Below are 27226 nucleotides of genomic sequence, written 5' to 3'. Positions count from 1 at the left end.
TTTCCGGTTCCTGCCTCTGCTGCGTGTCTCAGGGACACAGGCTGAGCCGGGATCCCCGCCCCACCCAGAACCAGGGTCGGATTCTCTCCCCAGGGACGGAGCCCGGCGGGAAAGTGAAGATCGGGGCCTCGTCACCAGCATCGATAAATGTCACCTGCCCCCGGTCACAGTCCAGACAAACCCGGATCCTGCTGGAGGCCCAGATCAGGGGCAGGCGGGTGCGAGGGGAGGTGAAAGCCTGCAATCGACCCCAGCACTGCTCCACAGCCCAGATCCCCCCCTTAGGGCTAGGGCTGATCCATCCCTTCCTCCCCACAGACTCTCTAGCCACCCCCACAGCCCAGAACTCCTCATCCCCCACCTCCACCTCCCAGCAATGTCTCCCCGAGGTGAATCCCTCACAGCCCAGCACACAGAACACAGTGTCAAATCTCTCAGGGTTGTCGGGCAGTCGCTGCCGTTTGTCTCTCCGTCTCACACTTTTCCCATCCTCAGACAGGACGAGGATGGGATGAGCCGTGTCTGGATCCAGAGTCACATTCACTGGAGAGAGAATCAGAGCGTTAGGGGCAGAGCTCAGCCCTGGGGGAAGCTGGGACCATTTTTCACACTCCCCAGCAGCCCTGTCCTGACTGGGACAGGCCTGGATCCCAGGGAGCTGCCTCTGTCCTGGGTACCTGAGACTGAGCAGAGATGTCACTGCAGCTCCTCAGTCTATGTAATACAACCAACTTCATTAGTTTCTCTTTTGCCTGCACAAGCTTCAGTTCCCTGCTCCCCCTCTTGGGACTGCTCCATTCTCAGTGGCAGAGGCACAGCCAGGAAGGTGTCGGAAGCTTTTATGGAGGAGGGGACGGGTACCAGTTAAAAAACTGAGCGAGAAACTCCCTCCCCTAATGCAGCCTCCACTCCCAGGCCAGGGAACATAGAGGAAGGTGCAGTGTTGCGTAAGTGCCACTCATCACCAGAGAGGAGGAGGAAGGATTGGTTGGGGTAGCCCCATCCCCAGCCCAGAGAGAAGGGAGGAGCTGCCAACATCACAGGAAGAGCATCTCCCCAATCCAGGAAGCAGTGAGCAGCTCCAATGCGAGAGCCCAGCCCCGCCCAAAGGAAAGGCAGGATGTTGGAGAAGAGTGATGGGGAGACCCCTGCACCAGGTGAAGCAGAGGGATGTGGCAGAGAGCTCTGATCAGGGGCGACTCTGTTAAGAGTGTTTCTGGTCATCAGCGTGGGCATGAACTCAGCACTAAGGGTGGTGTCGGGACTGTTTGTGTGTCCCCGCCCCCACTGTGGACTGGACCGAGGCCGTGTCCCCTGGCCAGGCTGGGAGACTTGCCCACTATGGAGAGCCCCTGACACTCCACCTGCCCTGGACATGGGTACGGGGGGCTGTGAGAGCAGCCTCCGGCCCATGTGCCCGCTCTCCAGGATGTGGCATCCTGGGGAGGTGGAGGGTACAGGGCCCCCCAGTGCAGCCTGGGCTACCTGGGTGGTGGCCCCGGTTCTGGCTTCAGGCCTGGCCAGGAGGCAGGGCCTCTGGGAAAGAGGAGCAGGGGTGGGGCCTTTGAGAGGGGCCAGGACTGGAAAGAGGCTGGCGCCGCGGGCAGGGGCTGCGCTACACAGGGAGGAGCTGATCAGTTGCCCTGCCCAAAGCACAGACACTGCTTGTGACACTCCATGCCTGCCCGAGGCTTGCAGTGCGGGGCGGGGGAAGGGGAACGTGGCACCCTGCCCTCAAACTATGCCCATGTCAAAAAGTGTCCTGAACATCCCACTTTTAAAAGTGTGTGTTGGGCAGGGAATGAGGGGGTGGGGGGGACATGGGCTCCTGGATCCACTGAATCTGTTATTTTTAGGGCTGTGTGTGTCATGATCGCTGTCAGTTTGGTTGGTAACTTTAGCTACAATCTCATGAAGATGTTTTCTCTGGAATTTTCTCATAATTTAAAGACAATCTCCACCTGCAAACTCACCCAGTCTGGGGGCTCCTAGGGGTTCCCCGCTTTTTCTCTCCAGTGCAGACGGCAGAGTGTCTGGAGGGGGAAAGGATAAGAGAGGTGAGATTTCAGACTTTCATACTTATAACAGCGTCCCCACTCTGTAACTTTTATAATTATGACAGAGAAACAGACAGAGACACTCAGTTATTTAATATAGAAAGGTCTGAAACCGTCTCTTTCCTCTCTCATTCAGGCATCTCCCAGCAATGGAACCAACGTCCTTGCAGTCTCATAACTATCCCAGGACAGACAATCTGCAAGTGAGATTTACTTTTCCCCTCCTCATCCCCTCCCACCCTTCAGACTCCAGTTGGTTTGTCTCATTCACTTACGGCCTTTTGTCATAACGTAGACTCGGATCATACAAAGACTTTGGCATAAAAATAACTTTACCCACTTGAGTCCCTTTGACACTACAGAGAGCAACATGAAGGGGCCCCCATCCTCCACAGGCAGATATAGGAATAATAATAAAATCATTTCATAAATGTGGAAACTGAGGCAGGGGAAGGTTGACTCTATGGGCCAGATTCACCCCAAAAGGAGAGAGGGGAGGGGCCATTTGTGACTCTGCTATTCAGTGGCTGCAGGGGCTGGTGCAGACCTTGGCACAGGCAGAGGAAGTTCTGAACCAGCCAGAGCTACATCCCTGTGACAATGGCCCCCGTGTGTCTTGCCCAGCGTGCAGAGTGTCAGAGGCCCAGCTTTACATGGCCCATGTCGCTCTGTCCCTCATCCACCTGCTCCCTCTTCCACTCGCCCTCACCACCCCACCCCAGTCCCAGCCCTCTCAGGAACACACCTTGTGCCTGCAGCTGCTGGGGAGGAAGCACAAGGGGCTCCTGTGCTGGAGACATGGCAGGTGGGTGAATGGCTGGTTTGGGGAGGCCAGTCGTCCCCCCCAAGTCCTGTCCTTTCTACTGAAGCTACTTCCATGCCCACTGGAGCCCACCCAGACCCATTGTAGCCGCTAGCTCCTGCCCAGCACACCCAGCCCATGGAGTGTCGGCCAGCTCCAGCCTTCCCAGTCACAGAGCACCAGGGGCCCGGGAAGCAGGGGCCGCGCTGCCAGACCCGACCCCGGCCACTCCTCCCTCTGCAGCCGCCAGGCTCAGTGAAGGGCCAAGAGCAGCCTGGTGCACATAGCTAGGAGGGGGCCTGAGCTGGGGTGGAGAGTGAGCGGGGCCACCCATGTCTTTTTGGGGAAGCGATGCCTTCCCCTGCCTTCGTTACCTGCCGCCCATGGCTGGAGGATTCCTCACTGTGTGGGAGGAGCTTTCTCCTTCCCCACAGCCCATTGGCTCAGCACAGCTGCCATCCAGTACCAGAGCAGAGTGATGGGCTGGGTCCAGCTTTAACAGACAGCCTCTCATTTCTGGTCTATATCTTGGATGGCGACCTTTAGGCCCTAGGGCCTGGTTCTCAGAGGAGTGGGGCACCTGCATTGACTCCACCTGCAGCTCTCTAGATGGGACAGAGAAACGTAGCTGCCCCAAATTAGTCCATTTTGCTAATTGGGGCCCGAATGTTCTGACCTTCAATAAATCATGAATTCATGTGAGCCATCCCGACTCCTGGGCCCCTGCTACGTCTGCTCCATTTGTCTGCTTTCCACTGTTTGTTATGCTAAGTATTGAGAATGCTACAAGGGTCATTTCTTATGCAGCAGTTTGGACAGACCACGATTGTGTGTTTGCACTGACTGACTCGGCTTTGGCCTGGTGAGCAGTTTGCTGGACGTAAGGGAAGTGTTGCCTTAAGTGACCTTGTTATGAAGCGATGTGTTCATAAGTTGCTCTGTGGGACAAAGATGTTTTGATCACACAAAGAGGTTAAAGACAACACCCCCAAAATGTACTGTCCAGGAGTAGTTAGCAAAGTCCAAAAACTGCGATATGGAGACAAGCTTGAAAGTGACCTGGGCATAATCAGTGGTAAGAAATAAGGATTATTATGTCATGGAGATCAGCAGGGAGCATTGCAGCTCTCAGCTGCTGCTGGCAGCGGGCCCTCAGCAGTTCCCAGCTGCAGCAGATGCCTCGGAGCTCCCAACTGCTGTGGGGGGTGGGGAGGGGGAGGGGACCCCAGAGTCCCCAGTCACTGTGGGTGCTGGACCCTCCTTCTTCCCTATTTTGTCAGGGATATTTTTAGTAAAAATCACGGACAGGTCACAGGCTTCCGTGAAGTTTTGTTTATTGCTCGGGACCTTTCTGTGATTTTTACTAAAAAAATCTGAGCTGAAATCTGAATCTTAATAATATTTCAATCAGAAAAGAGAACAACAACATGAACATAGCTTGGACATCCAAAGACCTGCCAATTAGGAAGTTCATGTATGTGTATTGTATGAGCTATATACGCTATTTAATATTCATAACACTCAAAGATGATTGGAAAAGAACTAATACATACATCATTTGGACACGTATAATATGTCAGACATTGTAAGGGGTTCTCGGAGCTTCATAGGAGAAATTCACTGTGACCTGCCTATGGCCCAGGAGAAGATAATTGTCTAGTTCTTCTTTCTGTATGTCTGTCATTTCTTACTTTAAGAGTAACTGTAATGGCAAGGCAGGCTTTTGGTAGAAACAAAGGTTTGAATCAATCAATCAGGGTGACTTGGACCCCAAGTGTGTGACATTCTCACCCAAGAATTAAAGAGAAGCATCATCTAACTATGAACCAATTGCCAAGAGCCATTCTCCTCCCACAGCCACAAAAGCTTTTCCCAATTTCCACTCTAGATCCCTTCTAGGTACCTTTGAACTTCCTCAGAGGCTCCATGAGAGCAAGAGTTTTCTGGGACAAATCGCTGAGTCTCTTTTCCAGTTCAGGAGAAATCTCCTCCGGCTGCTGGAACTTCCCCTTCTCACACCTGGAGAGAAACAGTTTCACATGGTTACATTTTACTTAGTGACACTTTATAATTTGTTGTCAGTGAAAGTTGCTGCTCTAATGGGCCTGGAGTTAGAATTCCTCTGCTTCTCCCAGCCTCAGAGCAGGTGTAGTTCACGCTCTGCCAGTCAAACCTTCACTCCGAAGATCCCATTTAACTCTGGCCTGGAGAGACCAGCTCTGGGGATAAAAAGGGAATTGAGTCTCCATGGCCAATTCGCTCCTTGGCCTCCATGCTCTGAGGGACAGGAGGTTCCCAGGTGAAGTGCTGTAGAAATCTGCCTCTAGGAACTAGACTGAGACACCAACTACCCCTTCCCCAGCTCATTCCACACAGGTCTCCAAACAGCCCTGAGATGGGGAAAGGCTCTTGAAAACTACTGCCCTGGGCTGAATAGTGACCAGGACCCAGCAGTGACAGGCCCATAGTCCATCCCCACAATCCTGATGCAGCCAGTCCTCCAGGGACGTGACATCTCAAGGAAATACTTGAGGTCAGGCCTTCCCACTGAATGGAGAATTCCAGAGTCTTCTATAAAAGGGTGAGAACATCAGGATAAAGTTCATTTGAGAATTTTGTGTCCAACACGTGACCTTCCCCACACATTTTGGCAGGGATGGTGTCCCTAGCCTGTTTGCCAGAAGCTGGGAATGAGCAACAGGGGATGGATCACTTGGTGATTCCCTGTTCTGTTCATTCCCTCTGGGGCACCTGACACTGAGCACCATCAGAAGACAGGCTGCTGGGCTACGTGGACCTTTGATCTGACCCAGTATGGCCATTCTTATGCTGTAGATTCATGTGGAGATGTGGTGCAAGCTCTTTCCCAGCATTGTGAAGTGTAAGGGGGAGTGAGAAAGAGACACATACCTGGACAAGGTGCTTCTGATGTCCTGGAGAGAAAGAGAGAGAATTTCAGGCCCACCTGACACACACTTCAAATTCCAAAGAAGGGATTTTGCAAGTATGGGGAAGAGAGGCTCTGTCCTGGTCCCAGAGCCAAGGTAATGAGTCTTTTCTATTTCTAGTGCCAATGTGTCTGCGACTTTGCAATGAACAATAGTCATTCACATTTCAATAATGCACACATGGAGTTACTCTGTGATCTCTGACTGCTGGACACTTGTACCCATGTTTTAGGAGCTCTCCTGTCCCTGTGTTGGGATCTGGAGTATTTCTAACTCAGTCTCACCTGCAGGAATTCACTTGCTGGCTTCTGACACTTCCCCTCCAGCTCACTGATCAGGTTACTGAGATGGGAAATTTCCTCAGAGACTTTGGTGATATTTTCATTCTGTATCTTCGTTATCTCCTCCTCCAGCTTTTCCAGCTGGGCCAGCAGGAGCTCCTCTTGTTCCTCCAGGAATTGGTGCAGTTGCTGAAAATCAGCTACAATTTGCTGCCTCTTCTTTTCTATCTGTTTCTGTAAAGCAACAGGGAAAGGGCTGGTCAGGGACATGGAGGCAGCCTAGAGGGGGAGGAGGGGATCCTTTCATTGAGTGCTGAGTGTGCAGGAGGGAAAACTTCTTTGTAACCCTTAAGGTTTCTGACACTTGACTCTACCCTGTAGTTACCAGGAAAAAGTTTCCCTCACACCTTTTTCCATTTCTCCCCGTGTCTCTAAAAAGGAATGTTTTCACATCTGACCTAGTTAAAACTTTGCATTATCAATGAACCCTGAGCATGAAGATCCTGAGCAGCAGGAGTCAGGAATCAGCATTACACTGATAGAAGTTCCCAGGGGGTGGGGGAAGAAAATAAAATGATTTAATAATGCAAGAAATGACACAGACACAGGCAAAGTCGCTAGAAATTAATTCATTCACTGGAATGGAAGGAAGTCTAGATTCTGCACATGAATCTAACAGAGAAAAATCCATGATCATGGAGAAACAGACATGCCCACATTCACCAATGCCACAGAGGAATCTGCCTGCAAACAGATCTCTCACCACAAGTCTTTGCACATCAGTAACAAGAGGCACCTACCATATACTTTGGGCTTTTCTCCTCTCTAGTCACTTTAGATCCCAGCAGCTTTTCTCTCTCCTCCCTCAGAGTCTTCAAATGAGCCTGGATTTTTTCCTGTAGAAACAGAGATGATTTGGGACGTTTTATTTCGAGTTTGAGAGGGGTGCGTAGGGGGATATTTTCCCACACAAATCCAATGTAACTGTTGGTCCTAATAGGTTCATGACATTAGAGTCACCAAGGAAAAGAAATCTAAGAATGAAGACTGGGGATGTGTCATATTCTGGCTTGTTACCAATTCAGGTTCAGTCTTTTTAGTAACTGGAGAAAGACCTGAATTATCCAAGCTTGCCTGGTATTTATTAATTCATTCGTATTACAGAACAGAACAGGAAAATGGGAACACATGGTGGTGAATCACTACATTTAATTTTGAAAGATCAAACTACCAAAGAGATAAATCCCAGAAACCTCGTCTCCCTGCTTGGCCTGGGAGTTTTATCAGGGCGTCTGTCCCTTTTAATGGCCTCACTTCATCATTACTCAGGGCTGCTGCTGGAGTGGCAACATGGCCTAGTGGTGTGGTTGCTCAACTTGGGAGACCTAAGTTCTATTCCCAACTCTGGAACTCCACCACCGCGAACGGCGATGGTGGAGTTGACGGGGGAGCCGCGGACATCGATCCCGCGCCGTGAGGACGGGTAAGTACTTCGAACTAAGGTACTTCGACTTCAGCTACGCTATTCGCGTAGCTGAAGTTGCGTACCTTAGATCGAACCCCCCCCCCCCCCAGTGTAGACCAGGCCTTGGAGTTGGTATGGCAACCTCCACCTTTTCATGTTCTCTTTGTGTGCGTATATGTATATACAATCATATATATACAATCTTCCTACTGTATGTTCCACTCGATGCATCTGATGAAGTGGGTTCTAGCCCCTGAAAGCTTATGCCCAAATAAATGTGTTAGTCTCTAAGGCCTACACCAGGGGGAGGAGTTGATGTAAGATATGCAACTTCAGCTACGGGAATAGCTTAGCTGAAGTCAAAGTATCTTTTTTTGATTTACCTCCCATCCTCACGGCGCGGGATCGATGGCCGCGGTTCCCCCGGTGGACTCTGCTACCGCCACTCGCCCTGGTGGAGTTCTGGAGTCGACAGGAGCGCGTTCGGGGATCGATATATCGCGTCTAGATGAGACGCGATATATCAATCCCCGATAAACCGATCGCTACCCGCTGATCCGGTGGGTAGTGTAGACATCTCTAAGGTGCCACAAGTACTCCACGTTCTTTTTGTGAATACAGACTAACACGGCTACTACTCTGAAACATGTGAGCTCTGTCTCAAACCAGGCATGAAGAAGTTTGATCCTCTTCACTAGGGTGACCAGATCACCCAGGTCAAATATCGGGACGCGGGGGGGGGGGAGGGGGACAGAGGTGGAAAAATGGCGGCAGAGCAAAAAAAAAAATCCCCCACCCTGATTCCTCCTCCCTTCGCAAGCGCTGGAGGGAGGCCCAGGAGACTCAGGGGACCGCGGGGCTGGGGTGAGTGTGAGTCCGGCCTGGCCCTGAGCAGGCAGGACTCGGGCGCGGTACCTGGAGGGAGAGTAGGGGGTGGCCTGCCGCGGAGGGAGGAAGCGGCCGCTGGCCAGGCTCGGCGGCTGCAGCTCTGGCGCCCACGAACCCCCCGAGTCTGGGCCTGCTGCGGGGACCCAGCCCCTGGCCAGTCGCGTCTGGGCTGGCTGCCCAGCTGGTGCAATCCCGCGGGCGGCCCCGGAATAGGGGCAGCAGGCCCCAGCCCCCCCAGGGGAACGAACGGGGCTGGGCTGCCGATGCCTCCGCCGCGGGATTGCACCAGCTGGGCAGCCAGCCCAGACGCGACTGGCCAGGGGCTGGGCGCAGCGTGCGCGCTGCTGGGTCCCCGCAGCAGGCCCAGGTTCGGGCCCGGGCGCCACGTGTTTGGTCACGTCCTCCCCCCGCGGCAGTGGGAGCTGCAGCAGTGGCTGCTCCCGAGTCCCGCTGTTCAGGTAGGGAGAAGGGCCGCCCCCCTACTCTCCCTCCAGGTGCCAGGCCGGACTCACACTCACCCCGACCCCGTGCTCCCCTGCGTCTCCTGGGCATGGCGTGCTTGGCAAGAGGCGGGGATTTGGGGAGGGAGCCAATGGGGCAGTGAGGGGGCGGGGATTTGGGGAGGGATCCAATGGGGGAAGGAGGGTGCGGAGTCGGCCCCGGCAGGGGAGGGCGCGAGCCCTTTCGGGCTCCGGAGCCTTTGCTTGTTTGTCCAGTGTCCCGACCTAACATTGGTCGGGACGCGGGACAAACAAGCAAATATCGGGACAGTCCCGATAAAATCGGGACGTCTGGTCACCCTACTCTTCACAGAAGATTTGCAGAGGCTCCTGGTGTTCCCCACACACCCGCTGCCTTCCTGCTCCCTTCGCTGCCTCTAATCCCAGCTGTTTCTATCTCCTTCACCAGCTGCCTGTTTGGCCTGAGGTTTCTATGTTGCACCATTTCTCTTTACTAAGGGCCAGTGGCAGATTAACAAGCAGGGCCACTGAGTCCCGGCCAATCTTGGGTCCAAGAGCAGGGCTGTCTGTACCCACATGCAAAGGACGCAGCTGTGTAGGGCACCAGGAAATTTGGGGCACCACATTTCCTGGTGCCCAACACCACTGCGTGGTGCTCCAGCCCCTGCCCAGCCTATTCAGCATGGCCCTGCCACAGCGCCTCCTCTTCCCACCCCTGCTCTGCTCTAGCCCCGCCCCACTCCACCTATTCCCCAAAGCCCCCACCCCTGCTCTGCCTCTTCCTGCCCCAGCTCCCCTGAGGACTGCAGCAGGGGGCGGCCTGCACTCACCCAGCGGCAGGAAGTGGAGCACCCCCGCCCCAACCCGCTCCACTGGCCGTGCTGGGGGGTGTTTCCCCCTTGACCCCCAAAGCCAGCCCCTCCCACGGAGGCCTGCGGCCCACACAGCCCCCCACCCCAGGAAGACTGCGTAGGGAACCAAAATGGCTAGGGACAGCCCTGCCCGGGAGTGTTGGAACTTGTGTAGAAGGTGGGAGGGCAACAACCACAAGATCTGTGGCCCTGTCCCCTGCTCTTCCTTTTCTCCCAAGGGCCCTCCCCCCAGCCAGGCTGGAAATGAGAGCCAGGCCACAGTGAGAGCCACTCAGGGAGCCCAGGCAACTGTGGGGAGCCTCGGACCCTTCATTTGCCCTGGGTGGGGGACTGGAGAGCCTGAGAGCAGCCTCTGGCCCATGTGCTGCCCAGGGCATCTGGAGGGCCTGATCTCCCTGGGTAGCTCTTAGGTGCCTTCTTGGAGGGGGAGGGGGAGTGGGCAGAGGAGGATCGGGGGCAGGGTCCCATGGTGATGGAGGGACTAAGGCCCACCTCAGTCCCTCCCCCACCAGGAGAAGGCACTGATGTCACAGCCCCTGCTGCTCCGTGCCTACCCAAGGCTAAAGAGGCAACATGTGGTGGAGGCATGTGCCCCCAGATGTCTTGGGATGCCTGTGGCAGGGACACCCAACAGCAAGGAGGCAGCATTTCCCCTGGCAGTAGCACTGCCCCTGTCGGTCGTGGAGGGAGGAAGAAAACAGCAGAGTGGCTCACTGCCAGCTGAGCCCTTTCCCCACCACATGGGGCAAGGTGGCTGAGGACCCCAGAACAGTAGTTCTTGGAGTGACCACCCTATTGAGATCCGTGGGGCAGTTACCTCTTCCCAGAGCTATTGGCTCAGGCTCTCTGCAGACTCAGGCACACGGCACTCTGTCAGTGAGGCTTGAAAGTTATAACTCACTCAAACTTTTCTTTTCAATCCTATGGGCTAGAAAATTACTTTTTGTTGTGGATTTTTTTATTATGAAACCTGAAGTTCTGTTTTAATCATGTGACTCCAGAGGTGGGTCTCTAGGGAAGAACCCATAGTACCAGTGCTTAAACCCACTCCTGTAGACATGTTCCATCAGGGGTGAAAGATTCTTCCTAAAATTGGAGGTGCCATGAGGCCCTGCCCCCTCTGTGGCCCTGCCCTCCCTGCCTCTTCCCCAAAGGCCCTGTACCCGGCCAACCCAGAAGCTGGAGCTGAGTTGTGCAGCCCAGGTCCCTCCATCTGCCCAGGGTTGGGGGGATCCGAGAGCAGCCCCCAGCCCATGTCCCTGACCCCCAGGCTCCCTGCCCTGGACAAGTGGAGGGTCTGTGGCTCCCGGCAGCTGCGCTCAGCTCTTAGCATGGCCTGGCTGTGGCTCTTTGGCTCCTGAGTCCCAACCCCCGCCCGGGCCAAGCTGGAAGCTGGAGCTGGGTCAGAAGAAGAGCTGCACTGGCACCTGTGGGGAGCCATGGACCCTCAGCCTGCCCTGGGCAGGTAAAGAGTCTGCGGCTCCCCACAGATGCCTGGGCTCCCTGGGCTTACTCAGGCCGGGCTCCAGCTTCCAACCTGGGTGGGGCCTTAGGGGGAAGAGGAGAGGCAGGGAGCCGGGCTGTGGGGAAAAGTGGGAGAGCCATGACCCCTTGGCCCTCTCTGTTCCAGAGCCCGTCTGTTCCATGCAGCAGAGTGGGGGCTGATTTGTTCATGACTCATGTGAATGCCCTGCTGGCAGTGCCTCCCTGCATCTTGCTTCAGTCCTGTGTGCGAGGAAAGTGCCTCACACAGAGCTCTAGTGCCCACCTCTCCCTAATGAACAATGTGGGGTTGATAGGCTGGGTGCCATCCGTGGCCAGGGCTCCCTGCACCTGCCCAGAGGAAGGAGCCTGCAGGGCAGAGATTTAGGTGGAGCCAGAGAACAGGGGAGAAAATCTGGGAAACTGGGAGATTCTGTGGCTCTGAGTGACTGAGTCTGAAAAGGGAAGGATTGAATTAACCTGGATCCAGAGTGTCTCCTACCTTGTATTTCTCGGCATCATCATCCATGAGCAGCACCGTGTGAGAGCTGTGCTGGGGGGATCTCTCACAAACCACACACACGGCTTCCCCGTCCTCTTCACAGAACAGATCCAGGGCTTTGCCGTGTCTCTCACACAGAGTCTCTTTTCCTGGTTTGAAATCCAGTTGTTTGATTTTTTCCACTCTATTTCCTAGCTGATAGTTATTCCGGAGAGCCCCTTTCCGGATTTGGACTCCGCAGCTAGGGCAGCACAAAGGGTCAGAGCCCAGCTCTGTCCATGTCTCACAGCGCTGAGTGATGCAGCCTCGGCAGAAGTTGTGCCCACACTCTGTGATCACTGGGTCCGTCAGATATTCCAGGCAGATGGGACAGTAGGTTTCCTCTTGGATTTCCCGTACAGGAGTCGCTGAGGCCATGGCTGCTGGGATCTCTGGGCTTCTGTTCTCTCTGCAGCAGAAATGGTTTTGCTGATCATGGGCAGACCCTGTCCCACCTCTTATCAGCTGCACCGGTGCAGAATGAGGTGAAGAGAAAGGAGAGGCCGGGAGGTGGAGCAGGAGAAAGATAAGGAAAGAAGGAAGCAGGAACTACACAGGCCAGGAGGGGGGTGTAAAGGAGCAGAAAGGGAAGGGAAGGAAAAGGTGGGACGGATACAAACAAGATCACAAAAACTCAAACTCAGGGTCTTTCTACACAGCACGTGTCCAGGCGGGGATCAGGCAGGACTGTCCTCGTGCAGCTGCCCCCAGGGCCGGTGTAACCACAGAAACATGAACCGCTCCAGATTCGCTACTTTGGCTGCACTGAGCATGGGCACCCGAACTGAGCATGCCCAGTAACCTTCGCTGTCGCCGCTGCACTGAGCATGCGCACCCGAACTGAGCATGCCCAGTAATCTTCGCTGTCGCCGCTGCCCTCTCTCTGCCCTCACTTCTACTTAGGATTTGCTGCCTCCTCTTTGGGGGCGTTTAAAAGGCTCAAGGGGGCAAATCGCAGCGGGGGGGCTGCCAGGGTCTGAGCGGGGGACAGAAATTTACTGGCCAGAGGGGTTCAAGCTGCTCTAGGCAGCGGCAGGAGAGAGGCTGAAGGGGAAAAATCGGGGGTGGGAGCCGCGGTTAAGCCCGGGGGGGCGGGGGGGGGAGAGACGCTGCCAGACCCTGTGCGGGGACAAAACCCCCGTTTAGGGAGGGGGTGGGGGGCACAGTGGCCCCTCGGGATGAGCCACCTGCTGCGCTCGCAGATCTGGGGGTGTCGGGGCTGGGGGGGGGGCAGAGGCTGTTTTCAGTTCTGCCGCGTGTCAGCCCCGGAGCAGGGGGCGGGTTCCTGGGGCTGGGTCTTAAAGGCACCGGCAGCCCAATTCCCAGACTGTCAAAGCTCAGACACCGCAGCTCCTCTCTATCCTATACAAGTGCTGCGGGGCTGTTACTGCTCCAGCCAGGAGACTGAATGCGGGGAAATATTATACAGACGCCCCCTCCCTTCCTCCAACTCTGCCTCTCACATTTTGACTATGGAAAAGTGTCTTCTGTCAGTTTCTATGTCTATATGAAATCACTGCAGCTCTTTTCCCTTATACAACGTGCTGATTTGGTAACTCCCTCCCAGAGCCCAAATGTCTGTACCCCCTCCTGTACCCGAATCCCCTGCCCCAGGTCAGAGCCTGCACCCGTCACTCAAACTCCCCATAGCCTGCAACCCTCCTGCACCCCCAACTCCATCCTAGAGCCTGCACCCCAAACAGGGCTGGATTAACCTTTTCTGGGCCCGGTGCTAAACATATTTGTGGGTTCCCATGGGGGAAATGGGGACATGGGGCAGGGGGGCAGAGTCCTCAGAGCGAGGGGCTGGCCGGGGGCAATGGGAGATGAGTCATGGCACGGCAGGGACAGCCCCACTCCACCCAGCCCAGTACAAAGGCACTGTTTACAAACCGGGAGCTGCCAGACACACGCTGTCCAGCCCATCCCAGCACTGCCATTGTGCTTCTTCCCCTTGTGGGTGGGCCCATGCTGCACCATGCTACCCCCTGCCCAGCACCCCTCTGGCTCCCTACACCCAGTTCCACACCACCCAGAGACCTCCACAAGCCCCCTGCCCAGCACCCCTCTGACTCACTATGCCCAGTGCCACATCATCCAGAGACCCCCACAAACTCCCCTGCCCAGTGCCCTCCCAGTTCACTCCCTCACCCACTCAGAACCCCCCCACAGATCCTCTCACTGACCAGTGCCCCCCAGCTGAAGACCCCCCACAGCCCTCCCACAACTGCACAGTGCCCCGCCCCTTTCCACCCCGAGCCCCTCTACACATCCCCACACTGCCCAGTGCCCCCCACCACAACTGCACAGTGCCCTGCACAGACCCCCCACACTTCCCAGCGCCCACACACACACACACACACATCTTCCCCACTAACAGCCCCACAACACACAGATCTCCCCACCCCCAGTGCCCAGCACCTACCCAGACCCACTAGAGACCTACTCTCCTACACCCTAACCCCCAGCCAGGCTGCCAGGCTGAGCTGGCAGCGCAGCCAGAGCTGGTCCTGGGGCAGGATAACTCTGGCCTCTTGGGAGTGGTGGAAGCAGCCAGGCTGGAGCAGGAGCAGAGCCTACCCGGGCCAGGCTCTCTCAGGACCCAGCTGAGCCTCCCCCCTCCCCGACTGTTCCCTGTGAGTGGCTGAGACTGGTCCAGCCTCTGCACCAGTCCCAGGTGGCTCTTCCCCCAGGGAGGCAGGTGGGGCCACATAGGTCCCAGGCAGTGGAGACAGCTCAGAGCTGGAGCAGTGCTGGGGAGTGGGCAGATCCCTGAGACGTGACTCCCGAGATCCTACCCAGCCCACCCACATCCATTGGCCCCGTGGCCAGCAGCCTTGCAGAGCACACACCTCTCTCTCCCTGCTTTCCTATCACCAGTTATGTTACTACAGGAATGAAATCGAGACATCCCGTAAAACAGCTAGTTCCACATTGTTCTTCAAACCTCAGATCATTGAAATGCAGCTTTGCATTTGAGATACTATATGACTGTAGTACACTTTGCACGGCCTGCATCTACAGTGACATCAGGAGAGGAGAAGAGGACAAGACTGTCCCTAGCATATATGATTTTAAAGAAAGGTGAGACACACCCACCCACTATCAATACAACAAGAAGGGAGAACAGTAGCTGGTGCCAAGAGAGAAGATGCAATGAAACCCTTCTGTACCCACAACTGATGTCTGAAAAGCATCAGTCACTCTGCAGATCAAAGAAAGAAAGAGCAGCCAGTTTCAGACAGATAGGATCCTTATGACCTATACAGGAGAAGTGCACTTCCCTATAGCAGTTTCCCAACATAGTTTTCTTATGGATTTATTTATTAAGCAAAAATTAAGATTAGGAGTCTGATTTAAATTATGTACATTTTCAGTGTTAGTTAACTGTGGAACTATTGAAGCTACTTTTCTTTTACTTCTGCCTTCATAAAAAGCTACAGAGTTTTAACAGATAATTACAAAGACTAAAGTACATGCTTTAATATAATTAGGACCGGGCAACCCAAGATGAAAACTACACTGTAGAAGAGTCCTACAACCAGGTATTTGAGGCCAATCCCTTTATCAATGGAATCCTCACCAAAATATGAGGAAGGAGAAGAGTCACCCTCAAACTTTTGACAATAGCTCAAGGTCAGACACCAAGAAGACCAGCACCATTCATATTCTGGTTTTGGATAAAATACTTGATCTTGCCTACATTATAGAAACCTTCCTCTCTCCAAGTCTACACCCCACTACGCCCTTTAGCAATAAAGTAACCATTAAACAAGTTCTGAATCAGTCGTCTTTCTTCCCAATTTAGTTTTAACAATAAAGCTGCAACGTAAGTAGCTATGGGAGAAGACAGTGCAACTACTAGGTATTGGTGGGGGAAAAGTGTGCTAGTAATATCCTGGATATACTGGCAGGGCTGGCTTTAGGCCAATTCAACCAATTCCCCTGAATCGGGCCCTGCCCCTAAGAGGGTCCCGCGCCCAAGTCCCGGTTCGGTGTATTGGCAAGAGTCAGTGCACTGTACCGGGGTGGCCCGGCTTTTCCAGGGGACAATTTAAAGGGCATGGGGGCCCTTTAAATTGCCACCACAGCCACACTGCTGGAGCCCTGGGGTAGGACTGTGGGGATCTGTGGGCTACTTACAAAGTCCGTGGCTCCCGTTGCTTCTATCGTCCCAGCCCTTTAAATAGCCACTGGAGCCCCGCCGCTTCCCCAGGGCTCCGGCAGCTATGTACATGGCCAGGGCCGTGGAAGTGGGGGAGCCCCAGGCAGCTGCTGCTACCCTGGTGGGGGAGGGAGGAGGGAGCACTTACCATACCGGGTGGTCTGTACCCCCTGTACCTGCACCCCCTGCCCTAACTCCAGCCAACCCCTGCCGCACCCCCCTATGGCCCTGCTTGAAGCCAGCCAGCCCACCCCACCCTACCCCACACACCCCTGTCTCCAGCCATTGCTGCACCCCTTGCCCTGCCTGCAGCCAGCCCCATGTCCACTGGTGCCCTGCAATTCCCTGGGCAGTAACCCTGCATACCTGCTTCAATGATGGGAGAAGAGAGCAGCTGGTACCCACACATGTGCACACCCTAGGGTGACCAGACAGCAAGTGTGAAAAATCGTGATGGGGTGTAGCCCTTCTGCCCCTCTGAGTTGGCAGCAACAAGGGCCGGGTTCAGTATCCAGGGGTTCTGTTTCAATAACACAATGCAAAACCGGCTCGAGCCCCCACCCAGTGACCTGGGATAATTACATACCACACCCCCCCCCCCCCCGGGCGCCTCTAGGAGGCAATACTTCCCCACTCGCAAGCACGGAGTCCGAGTGTAGCAAAATCCTTTTAAATAAGGAGGGAGTGGAGGTTAATAGGATCCTATATAAGAAAAAGACCCCAAAATTGGGACTGTCTCTATAAAATCGGGACATGTGGTCACCCTAGCACACTCCCTGGGAATGGCGGGGACCCACACATGTGAAACGGAGCTCATTTCTAGTTCAGTCCCATCTTTTTAAAAAATAACTGTAGGTAGGGTTACCATACAGCCGCATTTTCCCAGACATGTTAGACTTTTTGGTTCTTAAATTGCTGTCTGGGAGGAATTTTTAAATATGGACATATGGTAACAGGGCTGCCCAGACGGGGGGGCAAAGGGGGCAATTTGCCCCGGGCCCCGGAGGGGCCCCCAAGAGAACAGCTGAGGCTCCCACCTCCGCCCCTCTCCTGGAGCCTTAGTGCATCAAGCGGCGTGTCTCCGGCGGGGCCCCTGAGCCCCGCCCCGCTCAGAGCCGTGTGGTGGTGGGGGGGGGCTGCGAGCTCCACGCAGAGCTCCCCTCGGCTTGAGCTCACAGCCCCGCCCCCTCACCACACGGCTCTGAGCGGGGCGGGGCTCAGGCCACTCCGAGACATGCTGCAGCTGTTCAGTGAGGCGCTGAGGCTCCGGGTGAGGAGGGAGCCGGGGGTAAGAGGCTGGGGCCGGGGTTGGCTAAGGGGCAGGGAGTCCTGGGGACAGTCAGGGCACAGGGAGGGGGCAGAGGTTGGGGGATGGTCAGGGGGAAGGGATTGTGGGCATTCTGGGGGGGGTGGCTAGGGGTTGGGGCAGACAGGGAGCAGGGGTGGGGTCCCAGGGTGGTGGTGGGGTCTCTGGGGGACAGTGAGGGGGCACAAGGAGCAGGATGGGTCGGGGATTCTGAGGGGGGCAGTCGGGGGCAGGAAGTTGGTGGGGGTCGGATAGGGGGCAGAGCCAGGCTGTTTGGGAGGCACAGCCTTCCCTGCCCTAAAGCTCATTCAGCAGTTTGAGGCTTGCAGAAGAGCCAAGCTGTTAGTTTTTCCATTAGGGCACTGTGGCAGGGTGGACCCCTGTTCCGGCCCTGAAGGGGTTAAAAACAGCCCTGGGAAGGGGCCGAGGCTCGAGAAAGCAGCCTTTAGGCTGGGCTGATTGAGGAAGTGGCTGCAGCTGGGGCCATGCCCCAAACTGAGCAACAGGGCCTTATAAGAAGGCCAGGGATGCCAGAAGCACAGTCAGTTTCTCTCTGCCTTCAGCGAGAGAAGGGCCTGGTTGTAGGGAGCTTGAGACTGGATACCTGAGTGAAGCAGGGCTGGGGAAGGCTGAGGAGCTGGGGAGCTGCAGCCTGGAAAGCCCCAGGCTGCGGCCTAGCATTGGGCTAACAGGTACTGGGGGTTGCGAGGGCAGCCCACGGGTAGGCAAAGGCAGCAGGTCCAAACCCGCCTTGCCTGTGATGAGTAGGCGGATACTGCAGTCTGCTCCAGGATGTGGGGCTAGACAATGACTGGCAGCAGCCATACACTGAGGCAAGGTGGGGATAGAGGGTGAAGGTTCCCCAAGGAGAGGAGACCCTAAGAGAAAGGGGTTACTGCCAGGGGGCAGCACCCCCATGTAAAAGGGCACCGGGTCCAGGGAGGGACACAGGGGCCTGAGGACAGGTGGAACACCAGCCTGCAGAGGGGGCTCTGTGCTGGAACAGAGCTCATTCCCAGAGTCACCAGCAGGAGGTGCCACAGGGGTGAGTCCAACCCGTCTACAGCTACCATCCCTTTCACTTCTCAAATGCCAAATTATAGTGTATATGTAATTTCAGTGCCACAGGGAGATTCATGTCAGGGGAGGGTAGTAGCTTCATTTAAAATTAGCCACTTGGGGGAAGGATCAAATGGAAGAGCAATATCCTTCCCAACCCTACCAAGGGAGACACCCCTCCCCTGCATTCTCTGAGGCTTCAGAGGGGTTAATTCAGTGGTTCTCAAACTTTTGTCCTGGTGACCCTTTCACATAGCAAACCTCTGATGTGACCCCCCCCCTTTATAAATTGAAAACACTTTTTTATATATTTAACACTATTATAAATGCTGGAGGCAAAGCGGGGTTTGAGGTGGAGGCTGACAGCTCACGACTCCCAGTAATAACCTCGTGACCCCCTGAGGGATCCTGACCTCCAGTTTGAGAACCCGTGGATTAATTTAATTTTAGCACCCTGTGTCCATTCACATGCATGTGCTATTTTGAGCATTTCAGTTTTGACAACATAGGCTCATCCCAGATTCTGGAACAAGCTCAAATGCTCAGTTCGTGGAGTATGTACATAAGCTATAGTAAAGACAAACCCACAGTAACCGTCTCCAGTTTGTGAGGGACCCCATGGAGCCAGTCTCTAGGAAACAGATAAATGCATGGAGATTAAGTCCATAAATGGCTATTAGCCAGGATGGGTAAGGAATGGTGTCCCGAGCCTCTGTTTGTCAGAGGGTGGAGATGCTCCTGCCATCCAAGATCACTTGATCATTACCTGATAGGTTCACTCCCTCTGGGGCACTTGGCATTGGCCATTGTCAGTAGACAGGATGCTGGGCAGGATGGCCTTTGGTTTGACCCAGTATGGCTGTTCTTATGTTCTAACCTAAATGAACCCAAAGTTATGGAGACAGATATGAGTCAAGGAAGCCAGCAGAGTATCAGAAACCTGGAAAAATCTCTGCCTGGATGGGCTCAGGTGTTTGGTTACAAGCTGAGGTAGTTCAAAAGTTTTGGATTTTTTTTTAAGCAGAATTTTTTTATTGTTTCTTTAAACAATCAAACACAGCAAGCAGCAAATATTTGGCCACACACTTCTGAAACCTCAAACCATATTCAGGTTTTGGCAGACTAATTTCAGCTTTTCAATTAAAAAAAACACAACAAATTTTGAAGGAAAGCAGACGTTGTCCGTGATTTTTTTCTGCTTTTTAAAAACCCCTAGTTTTCGATCCAGAAAAAGTTTTGATGGAAAATATTTGTCCAAGCTTTTAATGAGCTTTATGCCTTTTAGCACTAGCTGATGCTAGAACCAGTGATACCTTGTAAAGAAGTTTTCTCAAAACTGGGTTTGTGCTGAAATGCAGAAGGTTTTTTTTCCCAGGGGCGCCTGTGGAGGGGAGCAAGTGGGGCAACTTGCTGTGGGCCCCGCAAGGGCCCCCAGGAGAATATAGTATTGCAATTTTTTTATAGAAGGAGCCCCCAAAATTTCTTTGCCCCAGGCCCCCTGAATTCTCTGGGCGGCCCTGGGCCACACTGAATTCTCTTTTCCAGTATTAATTTTGTTTAGGGCGGCATCTTCAGAAAAATGGAAAAAAAATGCTCAAATTACAAAATGAAAATTCAGTTATTTGTGCATTCAGTCATTCTTTCAAGTAAGAGGAAAATGGATCGATATGGTGTGCTGCACTGTGCCCTATTAAGCACTTTTCCTCCATACTGTGTCTCATAATGATTTCTGTTTCCCAAAGAGATGCCAGAGAGTTCCGTACTTACTGCTGAGAAAACACAGGAAGCAAGAACATGCACAACGGGTCAGATTTAGCAAATCTTTATTGACATGAATAGCTGTTATCACATGACTAGCTTTTTTTAACCTAATGGGATTACTCGAGAGGAAGGCCTACACCAGGGGTAGGCAACCTATGGCATGCGTGCCGAAGGCGGCATGCGAGCTGATTTTCAGTGGCACTCACACTGCCCGGGTCCTGGCCACCGGTCCGGGGGGCTCTGCATTTTTATTTAATTTTAAATGAAGCTTCTTAAACATTTAAAAAAAACCTTATTTTCTTTACATACAACAATAGTTTAGTTATATATTATAGACTTATAGAAAGAGACCTTCTAAAAATGTTAAAATGTATTACTGGCACGCAAAACCTTAAATTAGAGTGAATAAATGAAGACTCGGCACACCACTTGTGAAAGGTTGCTGGCCCCTGGCCTACACTGTGTACAGGGTCAGCCCCTACTGTGTTTTCATATATTCATTCAGATTTGTGGATATGAAGGCCAAAAGGGACCATTAAAACATCTTGTCTGACCACCTGCAGAACACAGGGCATAAAATTTCACCCAGTGATTCCTGCACCAATGCTAGACCCAAAGTTGGTAAGCTTATGTTCAAGTCTGTGCACTTCCTAACTGACCACAGGCAAGTCATTTGGCCTCAGTTCCCCCTCTATAAAATGGGGCTAGAATCACTGCCCTACCTCAAAGGGGTATTGTGGGTTAAATCAATGAAAGATTGTGAGGGGCTGAGATACTCTGCTGGAGGGGCAAATGAGCACCTTAGATAGCCTGGGGTGGAACTACAGCAGATCTTTTTTGAAAGCCATCCCATCTTGATGTAAAAACTTCATGGGATAGAGAATCCATTAGTGCCTTGGTAAACTGTTTTGGTGGTTAATTACCTGTAATGGTTAATGGTTACGTCCTCCTCACATGGTTTTAACTGACATCAGGGCCACCCAGGGGGGCGGGGCAAGAGGGGCAATTTGCCCCAAGCCCTGGCCCCGCAGGGGCCCCCACGAAAGTTTTTTGGGGCCCCTGGAGCAGGGTTCTTCACTCGCTCTGGGGGGCCTGGAAAACTCTTGTGGGGCCCGGGCCCCACACCGGCAGGGGGTCCTTTCGCCCCGGGACCAGCTGCTGAAGTGCAGCAGGGTCTTCGGCGGTAATTCGGCAGTGGGGGGCCCTTCCGTTCCGGGACCCGCCGCCCAATTACCGCCAAAGCGGGGGCCCCCCACCGCCGAAGACCCCAGGCCCCCGGAATCCTCTGGGCGGCCCTGTATGGTAACCCTATTGGTACCAAAAATACATTCTTTGGAACATCCCTTAAATCAGAACTTTTTATAGGGAACTGGTTGCTAAGAAAGGAAAGGCTTTTTTTTTTTAAACTATTTTTTCCTTTTTTAAAAAGTCATCCCTGCTGGGGCCCCGCCAAAAATGTTTGAATTGGGTGGGCCCCAAACTTCCTAAAGCCGGCCCTAACTAGTCTGTTAAGTGTTATAGCTTTTAATATGCTAATGCAAACACTGTAATAGAGCATTAATGTCCCAATGTACTGTAGCTTGTTTTAACTTACCGTAATACTAGAAGTGGTGCATGTGAACGTTGCCATGACGAGGGCAAGGCGAGTGAGGCACTTGCCTCGGGCACGGAAAGTGAGAGGCTCAGACAGTCTCTCCTTCAGCGGCAATTCGGCAGCAAGTCCTTCCCTCTGAGAGGGACTGGGGGACCTGTTGCCGAATTGCCGCTGGTCGTCAGCAATGGAGGGGGGCGGCTCTTTTGCAGAAATTCGTTGGTGGATCCTTCCTTCCAATAGGGAAGAGCCGGACATGCTGCCTCTGTTCCTTGCCTTGTGTGCAAAAATCCCTATTTACGGCTCTGCATGTGAAGCTCTCTTAAAAGCTGACACTACAGTAGTGATATTCCCAAACCAGCATGCGTAGGGCTGGGAGTGGGGAAGGGGAGTGCATTTAGGTACAAGTAACATCTCTCACACCAAACTGGAACTTTTCCGAAAGTTCATTATTATACCTTGTCTTACAAACACCAAAAACTATTACATATGCACAAAGGTCAATAATCACCCCCTCCCCATATATACAGAGTTGTGCTTCTGCATATAGTATCTATCTCAGATTAATATTGAGCTACCAGCTGTTCAGGAATCAGTAAAGAGTCAGCTGACAAGCCACATGTTGAATCCTATTGCAAACAGTATGGGTGACCCATGAGGCATTCTGAAGCAAGAGATTACTGTAAAACTTTAAATAAGACGCAGAAAGAATAAACTTTTCCTAGGTTTTGTGTCCATATATATAATGCAAATTATAAAATTCACACACAAACAAGGGAAAGCGCGTGCCTCACTCATCCAATAGGTCAATTTGGCACATTACACCCCATCCCTCCAGATTTGCAACCATCCCTGGACCAGTGACAGGTGCATAGGGAGCCAAGTCAATGGAAATAATCAAGGAGGAAGCCAGTGGAAAAAATGAATGGGGCCACTCTGGTTATCACCTTGGGGTCAGGGGAGTGCTCTGTACCCCCAAACCTTACCTCCCTTTTCACGTATTCACACACAAAAAAGTGAAAGCACACGCCTCAAGCACCCAAAAGATCAGGGTTTGGCAATCTTTCAGAAGAGCTGTGCCGAGTCTTCATTTAGTCTCCCTGATTTAAGGTTTCGCATGCCAGTAATACATTTTAATATTTTTAGAAGGTCTCTTTTTAGGGCTATAATATATAACTAAACTATTGTTGTATATAAAGAAAATAAGGTTTTTAAAATGCTTAAGAAGCTTCATTTAAAATTAAATTAAAACGCTGAACCCCCCAGACCCCTGCAGTAGGTCAATTTGGCACATTAGCCAGGAGGAAGCAGAATGTGAGTGTTTTCGACCACAAACCCTGTCCCTCCTGATTCGCAACCCCATGGACCAGGCAGCAGCAAGTCCTGAACAGGAGCCCGGATGGTCACGTTGTGCGGCAGAAACTGCAACTAGTAGCAAAACGTGAGAGTTTCGCAATGTGCCGTCACACCTGGTGTTTACCAAACTGGGACTAACTTGGCTGCTGCTGAGCGGGGAGGAGCCCCCGGGAACATTGCAGCCTGCAGGCGTTTGTGTGACATGTGCCCCAGGGCCCTGTGGCTGGGGGGCATCCCCCTATCGTGGTGCTCTCGAAGGAGCAGAGTGTGTGTGTCTGAGGAAGAATAGTCAGGCTTGGCAGAATTCATTTTATATATATATATATATATATACACACACACAGCTAGTACTGCAGCTAGTTTTAAGCATTTTTTCAATATTTATTGGGTTATATTTTCACACTTGCACAAAACTCTGGGTTTAGCATTTCCTTCCGATTGTTCTCAATTTCAGTTTTCACAGTTGCAGGAAATTATGTAGGGATATGTCAATATCGAGTCAGACCACAACGATTTCATGTCAGCAGACACTGAGATTCAAAAAGTTGAAGCTTTATAACCATGAAAACACAGATGGTAACATCACCTGTCAAAAGATGCAGAGTCACTGTCCTTCAGTCAAACACAAATAAGTTTTCAAGCAGCCTTGTTCTTACTTTGTATATCTCTAATTATTTATTATCAATTGAAATATTTTTCATTGGTCTGTGTGTAGACAGCAAAAGCAATGTTTGCCAACATTTATGAATAAAAGATAAATTCTTCCAAGCCTGGTGATGATAAACTCTCAGGCTAAAAGCTGGGTTAAGCTGGAATCAGTGTTTTCAAGACCCGAGTCTCATTTACACTAATGCTGCTTTGGCTCAGTAGAAAGGGGCTGCAGCATCTCCAACTTTCATGATTTTATCATGAGTCTTGTGATATTTGTTGTGTTTGATGAAGCCCCAGCTCCTGGAAGCATGTGAGGAGGTGAGACTCTCAGCTTTTGTTTTCTAGCTATTGTTTTTGTATCTAGCTCTCTTTGTGGCAGAAAAAAACATAAAAATGTCACCCCAGTGCAGTCAGGGTTCAAGCATAATTTTTTTGGGCCCTGTACAAACTTGTAGCTCAGGCCACCTCTCACACATGGTAATGAGGGTTGCAGCCTGGGCTGGGCCCCAGGGTCTCCGGCCTTGGTAAAGTGTATCCTTCTCTCCACCCCCCACCCATTTGGGGGCCCCTGAGTGCAGTCTAAAGCTCTGAGAAACCAAAAGGCAAATAAAATAATACTAATATTTACCATTTAGTATTATTAAATCTCATGATTTTGAGGGGCTGGCCTGATTTAAGATTTTTAAATGCCTGGGATTGGCAGTGCTGTGACGGTGAGAATTCACACCATAAATCTCTCAGTTACCCAAGGGAATCCCCTAAATGAGTGTCATCGTTGATCTAACACAGCACAGTGAACAGAAAGGGGAAACGGACACAGAACTGGGCTGTGGGCCCCAAGCAGGACATGAGCACAGTCCCCACAGGCCCAACAACAGCAATTCCGGGCCCCAGGGCAGAACAGTTAATGGGCCCCAACTGGTGCCCGCATGCACAAGCTGCGCCCAAGTGGACTCCGTCTGCCTGACATTTGGGTGGTGCTGCGCCTGCGCTAGACTGCACTCAGGGCCCCCACTCAACTGCGCTGCTGGGGGCTCTTCCGGCACGGCCAGGGCTTCCACATCCCCACCCGCCTGCCTTCGCTCCTGCCGCTAGTACCACCCCACGCGCCAGAGGTGCTGACTTTTGGTTGTGCCGGTGGGTGCCCCATCCCGGCTCCTCCCCCTTCCCCAACACCAAGCCCCCACTTCACCCCACTCCACCACTTCCTGCCCCTGCTCTGCCCCCTCCCCCAGGTCCCCTCCCCTGACAGCCTCCTTCTACCCACTGCTCACTCCTTTCTGCCCCCTCCTGCCTTAAGGGTGAGGTGTGTGTGTCTGGGGGGGCTCAGTCTGTCCCCAGAACTGACAGTTTTCAGCATATTTATACACTTCTTTCATACTCTAGTTATTGAATGTGTGTCTATCACTGGTGTCACAGCAATGTCATTATTAAAATAGCAGTGAACTACAGCATTACATTATCATGAATTACAATGTATTAAAATCATTACACTCAGCTACAAGCTGCCTTCAGTAACACCCCAGTCTCTGTGCTTCACCCCTGCTTAGGGCTTGTTTGGGAGCTGAGGCCACTGACGGCTGTGGAAAGAAGGTGGATGGGAGACGCAAGCAGGGGGGAGTTTTCCACCCTCTCCTTTCCTATCGCTCTCCCTGCCCCTTTCCCTCGCTCTTGTTTCTTCTCTAAGTCCTTGCTCCCCTTCCTGATGTTTCCCCCTTCTTGCTTCCCACCCATGTCCATTTTCTCATGTCTCTCTGCTCCCCATCTCCTGGTGGCTCTGTCTAGTGCCTGCTCCCACCCACCCACTCAAAACAGCAGAGGTGGTTCCCCCTCCTCGGGTAGGAAGGGTGACCCAGTGGTTAAGACACAGGCCTGAGGCTCAGGTGTGCTGGGTTTGGTTCTCTGCTCTGCCACTGACTCTCTGCTTAGCCTTGGGAAAGTCATTTCACCTCTGGGTGCCCTACATCCCACCTGCCACATGGGGCTAATGCTGACCCTGCCTCCTAAGCTGAATCCCTTCATGGCTGTGTGGTGATGGGGAAATGGAGATACCAAGGTGAGTAGATTTGGCTGAATTTTTCCACAGCTGGAGAGTGAGAGCCAGCTCCACACAGAGGGCACAGGAGAGTGAGGGGCTCAGGCCAGCTCCGCACAGGGAGCACAGGAGATAGAGAGTCTCAGCTGTCAGGGCTTCAGCCCAACATCTTCTTGCCCCCCACCCCACCCCACCCTGCGTGGTTCCTGCTGGAGTCCAGGACTTCTGCTGCCCAACCCCCCACCCAGCTACCACGGTCCAGAGCTTCTTCTCCACACCCCTGGCCAGTGCGGCTCCTGCCAGGGTCTGGGGCTTTTCCTTCCCCTAATGTGCCACTGCACCCATCCAGTGCATGCGCCTAGGAGCCCTGCAGCCTGCTGGGGCGATTTCAAAGGGCCTGGGGCTCCCAGCTGCTGCCACCACTACCAGGCACCCGGCGACAGGAGGCCCTGGATGTCAGACGGTGTGTTCCTTTTTGTGGGTTGCTAAGCAGAGAGACACACCCCTCTGCAGCCCAGATATAGGCACCTATCCGTGAGAGGGGTGTGACTTAGGACACCCCTTCCCCCCTTGTCGGCATCTCCCATTGGCTGGTTTACATGGCTCCCTGCCAACTGAGGTGGCTTTTGTGAATCACATTGTAAGGTGCCTGTGTCGCCCATGCATTGTCTAGGGAGTTTAGGCTTCTGACTCAGCTCTGAGGGTCACAGTGCTGCTGTCCCTGTGATTTTCTCACTGCCTAAAAACTACTCACTGTGATTCTCAGCATTGCAACACCTGAGTCCTTCATGGATTGCACCCTGTGCAAACAGTCACCTCTCCGCAGAGCACAGCTGAGCAATTCCTGATTGACATGGGTGTGCACAGGACAGAGGCAGAGCACAGGCTGGTTAGTGACACATCAGACAGTAAAATCCAAACTCTCTTCCCAGAGGCTCAATATTCCTTGCAGCTGGAACATTAAAGTGCAACAAACACGAAGAATTGTTTGAAATGTTTTATTTACAGTAAGTAGCTGGAAAGTAGCAAAGTAAAAGGAGCTGAGAGGGAGATTTAATAACCGCAGCACCGCCAGGAGATCCCCAGCTACTGAGAACAGTTTTTTTTATGGCACTAAAATTGCACCAATGGCCAGGAATTAATATAGGGAATTAATGAGTTACAGTCTCACTTTCAGTAACATGTAATAAATCTCCCCGTCCCGCTCACGTTCCCTTTCCTTCCGTATTGTCCTTTTCTATTCATTATTGTTCTAGCCTCACTTTCCATCCTTGTTTATTTCCCTGTGTCTCTCCTCCCTGTCACAGATCATCCCCCTCGGCTGCTCTCTTCTTTCCCTGATCTTATCCCTTCCCCCCTCGTGCTGATCCAGGGCTGGAAGCCCCCAGTGAGATCTAAGGACACAGATCTGTACAAAACGCTCCTGGCTGCTGCTGCTTCTCCCCAACCCCCCAAACCCTGATTGATTCATGCTGGGTCCCTGCCACCCCCACCTCCGTATGTGC

The 27226-nt window shown here is 52.9% G+C and overlaps 1 protein-coding gene and 1 pseudogene across 1 annotated transcript; both read right to left on the bottom strand.

Moving 5' to 3' along the window:
• Positions 1-27226, bottom strand: part of LOC123344864 — a 136714-nt pseudogene that overhangs the window by 76773 nt on the left and 32715 nt on the right.
• Positions 5658-12565, bottom strand: LOC123344911 (tripartite motif-containing protein 26-like). The gene is made up of 4 exons (XM_044981412.1): positions 11759-12565; positions 6889-6984; positions 6092-6322; positions 5658-5792 (listed from the first exon to the last, which is right to left on the bottom strand). Exons 1-4 carry the CDS (start codon positions 12173-12175, stop codon positions 5697-5699), a joined length of 840 nt encoding a protein of 279 aa, XP_044837347.1. The 5' UTR covers positions 12176-12565; the 3' UTR covers positions 5658-5696.

This window comes from Mauremys mutica, chromosome 12, assembly GCF_020497125.1.
Source record: "Mauremys mutica isolate MM-2020 ecotype Southern chromosome 12, ASM2049712v1, whole genome shotgun sequence".
Lineage (NCBI taxonomy): Eukaryota > Metazoa > Chordata > Testudines > Geoemydidae > Mauremys > Mauremys mutica.
Note: the sequence above shows the minus strand (reverse complement) of the source record. Positions and strands in the feature narration are given on the sequence as shown.

Bases quoted from the DNA above. Each gene is read 5' to 3' on its own strand.
- LOC123344911 (XM_044981412.1), bottom strand. From the start codon at position 12,175: ATGGCCTCAGCGACTCCTGTACGGGAAATCCAAGAGGAAACCTACTGT. The intron at 6,985-11,758 runs GTAGGAGACACT...CTGTTTCTACAG, and splicing joins ATGATGCCGAGAAATACAAG to GAAAAAATCCAGGCTCATTT. The intron at 5,793-6,091 runs GTGAGACTGAGT...CTTTCTCTCCAG, and splicing joins CAGCAAGTGAATTCCTGCAG to GACATCAGAAGCACCTTGTC.